At 39.8% G+C, this 16,138-nt stretch overlaps 2 protein-coding genes across 2 annotated transcripts; one reads left to right on the top strand and one right to left on the bottom strand.

Moving 5' to 3' along the window:
* Positions 1-5,750: 5,750 nt before the first annotated feature.
* Positions 5,751-6,692, bottom strand: LOC140551509 (olfactory receptor 6N2-like). The gene has a single exon (XM_072674958.1). The coding sequence runs from the start codon at positions 6,690-6,692 to the stop codon at positions 5,751-5,753; it is 942 nt and encodes a 313-aa protein (XP_072531059.1).
* Positions 6,693-8,080: 1,388 nt separating this feature from the next.
* On the top strand, positions 8,081-16,138 carry LOC140551508 (uncharacterized). The gene is made up of 8 exons (XM_072674957.1): positions 8,081-8,286; positions 9,995-10,306; positions 10,454-10,783; positions 12,045-12,419; positions 12,508-12,574; positions 15,391-15,479; positions 15,613-15,659; positions 15,837-16,138. Exons 1-8 carry the CDS (start codon positions 8,244-8,246, stop codon positions 15,927-15,929), a joined length of 1,356 nt encoding a protein of 451 aa, XP_072531058.1. The 5' UTR covers positions 8,081-8,243; the 3' UTR covers positions 15,930-16,138.

The raw sequence follows: 16,138 nt of genomic DNA, 5'->3' as shown, positions 1-16,138 counted from the left end.
CACGCAAACACACACTGATATACCCTCAGACGCACCCTGGAGGCATTAGTAAATAAGGACATAGGAGATAAACAGGCACACACACACACACACACACAGCTGTGATAAACTATTAGCACCCTGGTTTCAGTGCTGTGTGTTACAGTGATTTATATAACAGACAGTTAAGATGCCTCTGGGTGTTCGTGTTTAGGAGCTCCATCTGCACCATCTGAGGGGTCTGATTGTAAACAGATCAGCTCATTGATTAGAACCTCTTAGATCAATATCTGTCAAAACACAGATCAATCAGTCATTTTTTTCAAAATACAGCACCTTTAATGATCATCACAATCAGATCATCATCACACTGTGAAAATGAGCAGATTATTAGAAGGAGACCGGTATTATTGATTGATTATTGATGTCCTCTGGGATCCGAGTTGAGTGAGACACTCTGACTGGCTTCAAAATTGTACCCAACGTATTTACTTTTATAATCAGATCGGCCTGCGTATCTCCTTTTTAGCTGTTCATGACACTAAACACTAAATCACAATATTCATGTTATACTCTATGTCCAAATGTTTGTGGACACCCCTACTAATGTGCCTTCTAAGGCATTCAGCTACTTTAAGTTGCACCCATTACTGACACAGATGTGCAAATATACACACACACAGCTTGTCTAGTCCCTGTAGAGAAGTACTGCCAATAGAATAGGACTCCCTGGAGCAGATAAACATCATGAACCTATCGGCACCATGCTGCGTAATAATGCCAGACGTGGGCTAGTAGAGGGGTATAAAGCCCCCCAGCATTGAGGAGCTGTGGAGCAGTGGAAGAACTGTGTTCTCTGGAATGATGGATGGTGGTGGAGCTCCATCCAGTACTTGGGGAGTTGGGGATGATGAGGTGGGGTGGTGATTATCCAACATCCTGACCTCACTAATACCCTTGTGGCTGAATGCCATCAAATCCTTACAACAATGCTCCTGGTGCAATCTATTAGAAAGCATTCCCTGGACAATAGAGACAGTTTTTTTATAGCTTTGATTTTAAAACTCTTTTGAATACCCCTGGTTTCAGAAGAAACTGAATGAGCAGGTGTCCCAATACTTCTGTCCATATTTTGTACAATAAGGCAGAAGAGGGTTGAGATCTGGGTCACAGTAAAGGGTTGTAAAGTTAAGTCCTTTATTGTAATTATATTTAAACAGTACAATGAAATTGTACCCACAACCCTGTAACCAATAAGCCAGCACTCAAACCATGAAACAACGGAATAAAATAAATGTTTAATAAAAATATCATACTTTTACCTAATCTCAGAAAGAGGATTATTAGATCATTAGACTAAATGTATGTTGATTTATTATTTATAACTTATTTCTGTATCTTTATAATTACAGAATTTGATCAAACTTCATCTTTATGTGAGGTTTCTGTTCGGGTTGGTCAGGTGTAAATCTGCACGTCTGACTCTCCTGTTTGTTATTAAACCGTCTAAAGGTTGAAGCTTTTTTTTTGGCTGCATGAAATTGGAGAGTTCAGTTACTGACCCAAGAGCATTAAGCCCAACTCTCACTCCGACAGCCAGTCTGTGTCTGTTCTGCACCCAGTCTACACCAGTCTGTACCTATTTTGCTCCCAGTCTGCACATATTCTGCTCCCAGTCTGCACCCAGTCTGTATCCTCTCTGTACCTACTCTGCTCCCAGTCTGCACCCAGTCTGTACCTTGTCTGCATCTACTCTGCACCCAGTCTGTACCTTGTCTGCTCCCAGTCTGCACCCAGTCTGTACCTGTTCTGCTCCCAGTCTGCATCTACTCTGCTCCCAGTCTGCACCCAGTCTGTACCTTGTCTGCATCTACTCTGCTCCCAGTCTGTACCTACTCTGCTCCCAGTCTGCACCCAGTCTGTATCTTGTCTGCTCCCAGTCTGCACCCAGTCTGTATCTTGTCTGCTCCCAGTCTGCACCCAGTCTGTATCTTGTCTGCTCCCAGTCTGCAGCCAGTCTGTACCTTGTCTGCATCTACTCTGCTCCCAGTCTGTACCAACTCTGCTCCCAGTCTGTACCTACTCTGCTCCCAGTCTGCACCCAGTCTGTACCTTGTCTGCATCTACTCTGCATCCAGTCTGTACCTACTCTGCTCCCTGTTCACTTTAAATTAGAAGTATCACTCCCAATTTCACTTTACACACCCAGTCTCTATCTATTCTGCACCCAGTCTGCACTTAATCTGTATCTAATCTTTACCACAAGCATCTGACTCTAATCTGTGATGTTACACACTTGTAAAGCAAGTCCTGTAGGGGTGGCTCAAAGTGCCAATTACACTTCCTGACTGTAGAGGGCGTGCAAGATTGAGAAATGCCAATTCTCACATAATGCTGCTTTAATGTAAGAGCGGACCAGAAAAACACTGAACACTAGTTAACATTAAATTTCACTTAAAACCTTAAATGAGTTTTAATAAATTACATTTAAATTTAATTCAATCTAAAAAGCAAGATGTACAACAGCTGTGGAAGGATGTGGCTTCAGGGATGAGCATGAGTAACAGTAATAAACTAAATAATAATGTCTAATGAAACCTGCAGTGCTCTCTGAAGAACAGGGGGAGAGGCAGTCACTCCCTACCTAACATTTCAAACACAACTCAGCTATTCCAGCTCACGGTTACAGCGAGACTAAAGCTAACAGAGCTAAACGAAGTGCAGAGTGCTGGGCTGAAGCTCAGGTGTATTTCCAGGTATTTACATCAGAGAGGCGGGAACCTTGAGGGAACTCTCTCAGACCTTTTCTATAGAGATAGCGCACCTATGTGGCCAAACTCCACAAACAAAACACCATAAATGGATAGAAGAAATATTGCCTTCGTTAGGGTGAATTTTAATAACACTATAAATGTAGGTATTGTGATATACACTGAGGAGGCGGAGCTACAGTCTCTCATTAAGGTGAATATTAATAACGCTCTAAATGTAGGTATTGTGATATACACTGAGGAGGCGGAGCTACAGTCTCTGATTAAGGTGAATATTAATAACGCTCTAAATGTAGGTATTGTGATATACACTGAGGAGGCGGAGCTACAGTCTCTGATTAAGGTGAATATTAATAATGCTCTAAATGTAGGTATTGTGATCTACACTGAGGAGGCGGAGCTACAGTCTCTGATTAAGGTGAATATTAATAATGCTCTAAATGTAGATATTGTGATATACACTGAGGAGGTGGAGCTTCAGTCTCTAATTAAGATGGATATTAATAACACTCTAAATGTAGGTGATGTGATTAGGGGTGGGTAATATGATGACATTTAATTAAATCATGGTAAATTTTGTATTCATGATACACAATATGCTTTCATGAGTATATCAGCAAAATTGTCAGTACTTTCATATAGGTATTGTGATATACACAGACCTGTAAAAGTAAAAGTTCCTATCCCACAGTTGTTTCAGTCATTTTCCCACCACTTTCCCAGCATTAAATGCTCAGTCTGTTTCATTAGAAAAGGGTTAGGAAAAGTACTGCTAGGACACTTTGGTATCACTAAACACTTGATATGTTCTGCTCATAAATATATAATATATAAATAGCCACACCCTTTTCCGTGGCTCTGAGTGTCACAATCCCGAGTTTTGCAGCTGCTCACCACCTGATCTTATCCAAGCTCTACTTGGCTGAAGCCTCTGACAGCCTCCTCAACCACGTCCTGCTCTCTCACTGCCTCAGTCATTGCTCAGTCAGCCTCATTTGATTCTGCTGCTGCTCCATGCAGACGCTGGTGCTTGCCTCTGGTTTCCAAATCCCCCGCTTCTGTTTTCGCCCAAAGAAAACTGGAAGGATCTTATTCACTTGCATGTAACATTGGGAAATCCAGTCCCACAATGCACCAGTTTACATTGGTGGAAACCCATGGGAGCTCTCTTGTGGGTACCTAGGAAAACCCTGCAGATGGGGATCTGTCATCCATGTCAAGCAGGGTATAGTGAGTCACTCCCAACCAGCCCACTACAGAGCTCTCTTCAATGGGGTGAAGGTACAGGCTGCTCCATCAGCATTTTCCTGTGAGTGCAGAATCAGACTCATAGCAACACTGCCAGTGTCACAACCATTAGCTCCATTAGCTGACTGTGATCAGCCTCAGGAACATTGAGCAGAAGCTTCAGTGCTAGGCTGAGCTGTGTCACTGTTGTCTTAGCTGTCGTCCCGTGATGTCTTGCCACTTTATTTGGTTACAGGGACATTTATGGCTGTGGTGGAGCTATTTCCACTTTTCGAGCACCTAGGCAATATGCTGTCAATCTGTAGGCCTCATTAAGTCTCTGCTGTGTGATCTGTCAGTACAGTCGGTTATGATTACTCTGGGATGTTGACTGCTGTATCTGCCGTAGTACAATTACATCACTTTTTAACCCCTTAAACAGTCTATTGTCCGCCGGTGGGCTGAAATTGTAATGACAAACCTCTGTTACCAAAGAATGGCCCCGCCAGTTTGTACAGAAGTCCCTGTAGTTACTGAGTAATACACCTTAATGACTTATATGCCTTGCATAATTAAGGAATTAAGGTTATTTACACAGTGGTGTACTGCTCTGATCATAATCATAATTTAATAATCAGGGTGTAGTAGAACTTAATATAGTCATGGCAGTGATGGTCAAAGTTATGATAGTTAAAATGTGCTAATATTAATAGTGGCCATTTGTTGTTGTGTTTTTTTTCCTCCACCCCAATACACCTGACTCAGGTCCTCATCTAATTATCAAGCCCTTTATGAACTGGATCAGGTGTTTGGAGTAGGGAGCACATAGGACTGCAGGGATTTGTTAAGGCTTCATTGTTATTTATAGCATTTAAACCATTCTACTATTTAAATCACTCTACGGGTAAATCAGTCTACTGTTTATACACAACGTGTAAATATACTTAATTATTAAGTAATTATTATTATTAAGTAAACCTTATTAAAATCACATTTTTGAGAAGTCCCTGAAGCCTCATCTCTCCAGAATCCACAACACTGTTCAAAAATAGTTTAAGATGAAAACATGAAAGTACATTAATATGAATTAATGCTCAGCTTTCAGGCTGTAAATGTAAGGACATAATAGAAAAGTTGAAGAGGCCATTTTCTGATAACTTCTCCTTTCTTTGCTGCCTAATATTTATTTATATCCCCTCACTTAACTTCACTGTCAGGAATTTCAAACCATCACTTCCTCTGTTAATCTGACAGTAGGCCACATTTTAAACTGAACCCAATAAAAAGTCAAATGATGAGTTCTCATATTTATTGGCTTGAAACAGCAATAGAAATTGGGGGATCAAGAATTGTTGCCAGTCCAGTAAGATGAATAATATACATGTATTATATGGGTGTTATATGCATTCGGTTTTCAAGACAAATTATTTTAGTCATTCATCCATATAACTTTTTTTGTTTACTGTACACTGGAATGCCATCCATTCTTTAAACCCAACACACACTCACAGCACATTTTTAATGTAAGGTCTGCGTACGTTATAAAGTGTGCATTAAGCTACATTAACAAGCCAACAAAGTGCAAGTAATACATGCATAATAAATTCCCCTATTTGGAGCATTGTATCACAACACAAGACAAAAAAACATTTACAGCTGTGGCAAAAGGTGTTTGTTTATGATGGATGAACAGAAGACGGATACAATTTGTTTGATCTTCTTGACACTTTTTACATTGTGCAGTATGCAGTGTAATTAGGTAATTATGCAAATCTAAAATGTCATATGTATCCTCTTTTTCCAGATCATTCTTTTGATCCTATTGAAAATCTCCTGCATTTTCAGTCCATAAATAACAGGATTGATTAAAGGAGGAATGACCAGATTTTCAACAGACATTATCATAGCAAACAGATGAGGAACATTTCCTTCTAATCTGCTGTTAATCACTTCAAAGCAGGAGGTAACACAAACACTGGTGAAGATGATAAGATGTGGGGAGCAGGTCTGCAGAGCTTTTCTTCTGAAGTCTTTTGAATTCTTTAAGCAGACGGTGAGAATTCTAACATAGGAGAAGATTATAAAGATCACAGGTGGAAACACAGCGATGACTAAAACAAACAGTCCATATGAATTTCTTACAGATGTGTCTTCACAGCTTAACTTTAGAAGGGCACTGTTATTACAGTAGATTCTATGTAACTGAAATTTGCACAGCTTCAGCTGATATGTTAGAATATCCCCTATTCCGACTTCACAGGAAGGCAAAAACCAGCAGATAAATAAGAGCTTTCTGACAGTGGACATTTTCACAAGAGTTGCGTACTGTAATGGTCTACATATGGACACATATCTGTCATAGGCCATAGCTGATAACAGTGTGAACTCAGAAGCCCCGTGAGTGTATAATAGAAAGGACTGAAAAACACAGGCTCCGAAAGAGATCATCTGCGTTTCAGTCAGAAAATCAATCAGCAGTTTGGGATAAAGAGCAGTTGTTCCCCAAAGAGCATTGCAGAGTAAAGCAGCGATGAATATGTACATCGGCTCATGGAGCTGTTTGTTTGCAAATATGACAGAAATGACAACAGCATTGCAGCAAATAATCAGCAGATAGACGAGGAGAGTAACTGCAAAATAGACATATCTGTACTTCTCCAGCTCTACATGACCTTCTAGATATAAATATGTAACATTATTAGAATAATGCATCATTCTATAAGAGCAGATTGATGAACTGAACCTGAAATAAAGAAATCTTAGGAAGTTACAAATATTTGACAGTAGTTCTGTAAAATCAGGCACCATCAAAAAGAATGTAAAAAAGTGAAGAAGCACTGCAGCTGTACAGTTCTGCAGTGGAGGGGAATACAGTCGTGTGTCCCTTTATAAATTGGCAACATATTCCTTAGTGGTTCGCTGACAGACAGACTGACGGCCCTCCTTCAACCCCTTCATAACCAGACACAGCAGAAGCTGCTGTTAGCTGCAATAATATAGTGCAGTACTGGTGTATTTGTTTATATCATGAATTTGATGATTTTTACCCTTTTAGAAGAACAGACTGATGAGATGAAGAACTGATTGATCAGTGCTTAGCATTCTTTTGTATCTAATGCTAAGAGGTTGTTCAGGATTTCCAGAAAATCCCATTCAACCCTAATAAGAAACTGTAAAGTGCTCAAAGCATCATTTCTTTTATTCATTGAAATTTGTATAAAACATTGGTGGGTGGAACATGGAGAAAGTAACCATTCCTCCTCTACTGACCCGTCCTACTGACCCGTCCCCCTTAACTATTTATTAATTATTGATAAAAATGACCAAACCAGATACAGCATACAGTTAATAGTTGTGATATTAATAGTGCAGATAGTTACGAGAAATTTAGGTTTTAACATGGTCATTAAACAGGTAGCAGTGGTAGGAGGGTGAGCCGCTGGTCTGGTATGGTATGGGTGGTATGTGGGGGGCCTGATGGTCGGACTGGCAGGTCTGAGGCAAGTAGAGGGGACCTCATCGGGCAGTCTTCCAGCAGATCAGGCTGGGTGGCCATTTACTCGGAGAAGGTAAAAAGAGAGAGAGTTAGTTCTGAGTGTACTGAGAGAGTAAGTTTTATATAAATGTATTGATATCCTGATACAGAGACATTAAATACTCAGCAGTTATAAACTACACTACAGCTTAACAGCACATAAATGGCGGCAAATAAATGAAGAGCAATCAGAGCTGTACTAAGTTTAGGCTTGACGTGCTGGATAAAGAGCTTCTCAAAGAGATGGTCTTCAGTCTGCATTTGAGGACAGTGAGTAACTCAGCTGTTCGGACACCCAGAGGAAGTTCGTTCCACCTCTTCAACTCCAGAACAAAGTGTGTTTTAATGTTTTTTTTTTCTCAATAAGAGGACAGCACACACATACACACATGAACTCACACACTCACACACACACACACACTCACACACACATACATGTATTACTCATTATTAGGTCAGACTCTCAGATTTGACGTCGAGGAGGAAACTGAGGAAAAAGTGTTTTTCCGTTTGTGTTGAAATCCTACAGCGTTCCTGAGGAAGTGATACACACTTACACACACTCTCATACACACACACTGACACACATTTTTAAACAGCTTGAGAGCACAAGAAAGAGCACAACGTTTTATTTAAACTCTTAGACCTCCTGAAGAAAGAAGAAAAGGAAGGAGACACAGGAGGATAAAGTTATCAGCAGTGTGCTTGTGAATCTGTACTGAAGGTCGGAGATGTGCCTGCTGGTTCACGCCATTCTACTCTTGGCAGTGCCAGGTGAGTTCTCTGCACTGAAGCTTTAATTATAAATAATAAAACTGTTTATTTTAAGTCATAAAATAACTGCTGTTATCACTTATGATGATGTCATTAAAATAGCAGTTTAATATAACAGCTAACTATAAACTATAACTGACATATAAAAAGTATAAGGTGTAAATAGTAATCTTGTTTACTTTATATGACTTTAATAAGTAACCATATTAATAAGTAATCGTATTATAGCTTATTTGGCGTTATTTAAAGGAAAACACATCTCACGTGCAAATATTAGTGCCAGTATAAATACAATACAACATACAGCTGATTTGTAATAACAATAATAAAAATAATAACATTAATGTGTAATCATACTTATTAGTAAATGTGTTCATAAAAATATGTATTATTAATAATAATTATAATATTAATAAGAAGAAGAAGAAGAGGAGGAAGAAGAAGAAGAACATTAATGTGTAATAATGCTTATTAGTAAATCTAATAAGAAATAATGTGTTCATAAAAATATTTATTATTATTATTATTATTATTATTATTATTAATAATAATAATAATAATAATAATAATAATAATAATAATGATGATGATCATCATCATTATCATCATTTATTTATAAGCCACCTTTAACAGACTTAGGATCACTGTACAAAAAAAGCATCAGATTACAAAAAAACAAGGAGAAAAGAAACTGAAATAAATTACAGCTCATAGATCAAGACCTGATGGAGAGTTGAGAAGCTGGGAGTGAACAGGTGGGTCTGACATTTGAAGGAGGAACGAGGAGTGCAGATCTGAAATGAGCTTGACACTGAAAGACCTGCAATGGTTAGCAGGTCTGTTTAAGAAGATCTAACAGGACAGTCTGTATGGGATTAAAAAACATGAAATGATGAGTCTTTTGAACTGGATATGAGCTGGAACTGGAGGCCAGTGGATAAATTAAAGAACAGGGGAGAGATGAGATATGAGATATGGACCAGTAATGGCAGAAGGACAGGGTTTAAGGAGTGATGTGGGATAGTTAATAGTGGTGATATTTATAGTGGAGTCCATGTAGGTTTGAACATGGTCATTAAACAGGTAGCAGTGGTAGGAGAGTGTGCCGCTGGTCTGGTATGGGTGGTGGTGGGTGGGGGGCCTGCTGGTCAGACTGGTTAATAAAGATCTGGAAGGGAGTAATTTCAGCAGAGCCATGTAAGTAGGTGTGACGTCAGAGAGGGAACAGTCCGCCAAGTCTTCATAAATATTGTCGATTTTTTTGTGGAACTGGACAGTGCAGAGGACAGGGCTGATTACACAGCTGGATTGCTTTATCTGTTATTCTGAGGTCACACTGGTTTGTGATGTAAATGTGATTCTCAGGTGTTGCAAGATTTCCTGAATTTCCCAAGCAGCACACTTCCATTGCTGTTCTGCAAACAGTGTACATGTCTATTCAGGGTTTGTTTGGTTCTACAAAGCCTAGTACTTTGACATATCCACTGGGGTTCTTCAGTGTCTACAGTATCTTCCATCTTCAGCACCTCCGAGATTCAGTGTATTCAGTGTGTAAAAGGGACTGGACTGCATTTAGAAATGTAGAAATGACCCGAGACAGTATCTTGAATCTCAGAGTGTACAAACCTCAGATTGGATTAGGTCTAGTCTGTACTGGATTAAAACTAGCCTGCGTTTGGCAACTCATCTCAGCTCTCTTCCTGGGCAGGATGCTGTGGGCTCTGGACAGTGGACCGGCTGACGGTCAGAAGTGGTGGCTCTGTTACTGTTCCCTGCCACTACAACTACCGGTTCAGAGGGCAGGTGAAGTACTGGTGCAAAGGGAAGATCTGGCACACCTGTTTTACTGTGAGAAACTCAGCGAGAATAAACATCACAGACTCTCCAGCTGAGCTGGTGACCACACTGACACTGTCAGGCCTGCAGGTCAGAGACGCCGGACGATACTGGTGCGCCATAAAGCGTGGAGGACTCCTGAAGGCGGACATCAGGACCTCCCTGGAACTGCAGGTGACTGAAGGTATTAAACAATTAATGTGTGAGGAGAACATAGCATACACCAGCACACAGGATCTCCATCGGCTGATCATTATGATCATAATCATTTATCATAATCATTTAATCATTTATTATTTATTAAACACACATTCCTTTATTCTGCTCTCAGACACACCAGACCTGTGGGTCAACGGCAGCTCAGTGTCCGGCACTGAGGGCAGGAACGTGAGCATCGAGTGTCTCTATAGTGACCGTCTGAAGGAGGATGAGAAGAAGTGGTGCAGGAGTGGAGACCTGCACTCCTGCCAATCAGAGCAGGACACACAGACGTCTCAGCAAGCAAAGCTGCGACTCAGGGATGAAGGCCAGGGCGTCTTCATCGTAACACTGACTGCCCTGCAGATGGATGATGGTGGATGGTACTGGTGCATGGCTGGAGGAATACAGTCACTGGTCCACCTCACCATTACTGCAGCATCCACTGCACAAAGCCATACAGGTACAGTCAACCTGAAAAAAAAAACATAACAATGCTAACCTCAATCCTTATTACTAATCCTAATCCCACTACTAATCCTGTTAATCCAGTCCAACAATAGCAACGTTCTTAGAGCAAAACTAATCGCTGTGAATTCTGAGACCTCCCCTACGCTACAATTGGTCCCAATCGCCCCCTCTGTAGTTCAGAGGCCTCCCCTGACTACAATCGGTTCTAATCTCCCCTAAGACCCCCACCACCAACTTCAATTGGTCATAATCACCCCCTTGTTAGTTCTAAGACCTGTAAGACTGTAATTGGTTCTAATCTCTAATCTAATTTTGGGACCTCCTTCAGACCATGATTTGTCCATTTGTCCTTAACCCCAATCTTAATTTTACACTCCACACTTGTTTCCAACAAAAACATCATTATTAATATTCTGAAACAGAGGTAATCACTGTCTTCTGAGACCCCCAGGACCTATCTAATAATGTGGTCTGATCTCCCCCCTCAGACTACAATGGGTTCTGATCTCACCTGGTTAGTTATGTGACCTCTTCAGACTACAGTGGGTTCTAATCTCCTCTGGTTAGATCTGTGACCTCTACCAAACTACAATGGGTTCTGATTACACCTGGTTAGTTCTGAGACCTCCCCAAACTACAATGGGTTCTGATCTCCCCTGGTTAGTTTTGTGACCTCCCCCAAACTACAATGGGTTCTGATCTCACCTGGTTAGTTCTGTGACCTCCCCCAAACTACAATGGGTTCTGATTACACCTGGTTAGTTCTGTGACCTCCCCCAAACTACAATGGGTTCTGATCTCACCTGGTTAGTTCTGTGACCTCCCCCAAACTACAATGGGTTCTGATTACACCTGGTTAGTTCTGTGACCTCCCCCAAACTACAATGGGTTCTGATCTCACCTGGTTAGCTCTGTGACCTCCCCCAAACTACAATGGGGTTAAACTCCCCTGGTCAGTTCTGTGACCTCCCCCAAACTACAATGGGTTCTGATCTCACCTGGTTAGTTTTCTGACCTCCCCAAACTACGATGGGTTGTAATCTCCCCTGGTTATTTCTGAGACCTCCCCAGACTATATTGGGTTCTGATATCCCCTGGTTAGTTCTGAGATTTTCTTCTGACCATGATCTGTCCTAATCACCACTTAATTTATTCAGAGATCTGACTTTACACCCTAACTCTAAACTAATAAACTTTGTTGAATTTCTGGCCTCAACTGAATCCCACTGAATAAGAGTTTCTCTCATTTCCAGACTTTCCTGAGTGGACTTCATCTCTACAGCACACCGATGCCTCAGCAACTACAGTTATGCTAACATCTACACACACACCATACACCTCAACAAACTCAACACACACACCATCCCCTTCTACACACTCAAAACACATATCCATCTCTACACACTCAACACACACACCATCTACTTCTACACACTCAATACACACATCCATCTCTACACACTCAACACACACACCATCCCCTTCTACACACTCAAAACACATATCCATCTCTACACACTCTACACACACACCATCTACTTCTACACATGAACCAGCAGGATCTTCCCCCGTAACCACACAGTCACCTGTCAGGATGCCCACCACATGGCTAACCTCCACTCCAACAGGTAAATCTTCACGTTCTGCATCAGCATAAGCGGAGGACCCTACATTGTGTGTTCAGTACAATTAACATGACTGCCATTACCTTTACAGCTCTGAGCAAACGGCCGTTAGCTTCACCTCCAGCCACGAGTGTTACAATGATGTGTGCAGCCAGCAGGTGTGTAAAATATGACCTAATATTACCCCTAAACCAAATTCTAACCTTTACCTAAACCTAAACTTACCCTAACCTACACCTTACCCTAAACCTAACCTACTACACCTACGCCTTAACCTAACTCAACCTACTACACTGAAACCTAATTCTAACCTTGACCTAACCATAACCTAACATATACATCAACCTAAACTTAATCTACTTCACTCAAACCTAACCTAATCTAACCTTAACCTAAACCTAAACTTAACCCACTACACCTAAACCTAATTCTAACCTTAACCTAACCTAAACCTAACCTACACCTAAACCTAAACTTAACCCACTACACCTAAACCTAATGCTAACCTTATCCTAACCTAAACCTAACCTACACCTAAACCTAAACTTAACTCACTACACCTAAACCTAATTCTAACCTTAACCTAACCTAACCTAACCTACACCTACACCTAAACCTAATTCTAACCTTAACCTAACCTAACCTAACCTAACCTACACCTAAACCTAATTCTAACCTTAACCTAAACCTAAACCTAAACTTAATCTACTTCACCTAAACCTAATTCTAACCTTAACCTAAAGTCAAACCTAACCTACTGTAATTAAACCTAATTGTAACATTAACCTAAACATAAACCTAATCTACTTCACCTAAACCTAATTCTAACCTTAACCTAAACCCAAACCTAACCTACTGTAACTAAACCTAATTCTAACCTTAACCTAAATCTAAACTTAACCTACTGTAACTAAACCTAATTCTAACCTTAACCTAAACCTAAACTTAACCTACTGTAAGTAAACCTAATTCTAACCTTAACCTAAACCTAAACTTAACCCACTACACCTAAACCTAATCCTAACCTTAACCTAAACCTAACCTACACCTAAACCTAGACTTAACTCACTACACCTAAACCCAATTCTAACCTTAACCTAAACCTAAACGTACCTACTGTAACTAAACCTAATGCTAACCTTAACCTAACCTAACCTAACCTACACCTAAACCTAGACTCAATTCACTACACCTAAACCCAATTCTAACCTTAACCTAAACCTAAACGTACCTACTGTAACTAAACCTAATGCTAACCTTAACCTAACCTAAACTTAACCTTACCTACACCTAAACCTAAACCTAGACTCAACTCACTACACCTAAACCCAATTCTAACCTTAACCTAAACCTAAACGTACCTACTGTAACTAAACCTAATGCTAACCTTAACCTAACCTAAACTTAACCTAACCTACACCTCACCCTAAACCTTACTCACTACATCTAAACCTAATTCTAACCTTAACCTAACCTAAATGTAACCTAACCTACACCTTACCCTAAACCTAAACTACTACACCTACTTTTAACCTTAACCTAACCTAAACTTAACCTAACCCACACCTCACCCTAAACCTAAACCTAATTCTAACCTTAACCTAACCTAAACTTAACCTAACCCACACCTCACCCTAAACCTAATTCTAACCTTAACCTAACCTAAACTTAACCTAACCCACACCTCACCCTAAACCTAATTCTAACCTTAACCTAACCTAAACTTAACCTAACCTACACCTCACCCTAAACCTAATTCTAACCTAAACTTAACCTAACCCACACCTCACCCTAAACCTAATTCTAACCTTAACCTAACCTAAACTTAACCTAACCTACACTTCACTCTAAATCTAATTCTAACCATAACCTAACCTAAACTTAACCTAACCTACACCTCACCCTAAACCTAAGCTAAAACCTAAACTACATCTACCTTTAACCTTTACCTAACCTAACCATAACATACTATACCTAAACCTCAGCATTCTTCCATTAATTCCTTTTTTTCAAAGATAGAAAATACAGGTCCAGAAAGTAAAGATCTGCCCCAGTTGCCTGGGCTTAGCTGGATTTAGTTTAATCCTGGGTGGGTTTTTACTTTCTGGAACTGGATTTTCTATTTGTACTAGTTTAAAAGTTCCATAACGAAGAAGAGCAGCATGAATGTAGCTGCAGTAACACAGTTTTCTCAGTTGTTCTGGGTGTATGGCAGTACCCAGAGTCATAAAATACGGATGAAATACACAAATTTCATTGTTTCATAATTACTCTGCAAAGATTTAAACTGATACAATATCGCTTCTGTTCATCTGATGTAAAACTTTATTTCAGATTTTTTTTTCAACATTGTGGAATTGCATAGCTTTTTGCATTGATACAGTGTGGTCTGATCGTTATCCAGCTAAATTAATACACACAGTTGTACTGTTTGTGTCTTTAACCGAGCACAATGAGTAAACCTCCACAGTGCAGGCTAGAAAAAGTAGGTGAGGTCTATGTTAATAACCTTTCCAAGAGCTGACTGGCAAAAGGTGTTTCAATTCAGCATCAAAATATATGGATGAAATGTGTACGTCTTGTGATTTCTTGGAAAACACTTTTAGTATGTGTACAAATTTGATCTTGTTTACCATGTTGCCTGGATACCTTGTGCTCATTAAGGGAACAATGAATTCAGTTTTAATTCCAGAGAATATTATTAGGGATTAGAAATTAGATATTAGAGATGAAAGCTTGGTAGATGTTTTTACATCCAGGTTTAAATAATAAGCCTGGAGAACTGGGTGTGTTCTTAATTTATAGTACATAAATTACATACTATTACATACATACTATTTTAATAACTGTTATTTATACCATAAGGTTTGTATTTCTATGTACTGTGTATCGTCCTGTGTGCAGGGATACACAGCACTGCAGCCTGCTGCTGTGTTTGCGTTCTGTCTGAGGATTTGCTGTGTATGTATTTCAGGCTATATGTTTGTCTGTTGGTCACGATGGGGGTTTTACTAACAGCTGCTATATCGACTGCTCTGATCTGGAGAAGACGAAAACACCACCGTGAGTAATACACACACACACACAAACACACACACACACACAGGCATATGTAATTTATTTACAGGTGTTGGTGTGTATTATGTTCCAGTGACGTCTGAGTTCTTCTGTTTTCTGTTTCTCTGAAACTTTTCAGGAGGGAATCACATGATGTTAGAGGGGGCGGAGCCATCAGAACTCAGTGTGAGTAAACAGTAAACAGTAAACACACAACATAAACTAACTCATATTTAAGTCTTTAATGTCAAATCATTGATAGTGAGACTCAAACTTTAAAATACCACTTATAATATCACTTAAATATCAATCTGATAATTATAATCACTTTGATTAATCCTGATTGTTTCTGTTATTGATTAGATGAAGGATGATGTTGATTTGCTGGATCATGAATGGACAAACAGGACTGTTCTACAACTGGAGGAGCAATTTAACACTGTAGTCCAGCATTAACCCCCCCCCCCCCCCCCCACACACACACACACACACACACACACACACACACCTACCTGTTCAATTCTGAAATATTGCAGCATTTCTCTCAGTTCTCACTGTTTGATTATGATTTAAAATGTTACTATTAAATGTAAAGCAGTCAATAATCAAGTTCAGACAAATATGATCAATAAATATGATAGAATGAATATGATGAGCTTCAGGTT

The sequence above is a fragment of the Salminus brasiliensis genome, chromosome 3 (genome assembly GCF_030463535.1).
Source record: "Salminus brasiliensis chromosome 3, fSalBra1.hap2, whole genome shotgun sequence".
Lineage (NCBI taxonomy): Eukaryota > Metazoa > Chordata > Actinopteri > Characiformes > Bryconidae > Salminus > Salminus brasiliensis.
Note: the sequence above shows the minus strand (reverse complement) of the source record. Positions and strands in the feature narration are given on the sequence as shown.

Bases quoted from the DNA above. Each gene is read 5' to 3' on its own strand.
- LOC140551509 (XM_072674958.1), bottom strand. From the start codon at position 6,692: ATGATGCATTATTCTAATAATGTTACATATTTATATCTAGAAGGTCAT.
- LOC140551508 (XM_072674957.1), top strand. From the start codon at position 8,244: ATGTGCCTGCTGGTTCACGCCATTCTACTCTTGGCAGTGCCAG. The intron at 10,307-10,453 runs GTATTAAACAAT...TTCTGCTCTCAG, and splicing joins GGAACTGCAGGTGACTGAAG to ACACACCAGACCTGTGGGTC. The intron at 15,480-15,612 runs GTGAGTAATACA...GAAACTTTTCAG, and splicing joins GAGAAGACGAAAACACCACC to GAGGGAATCACATGATGTTA.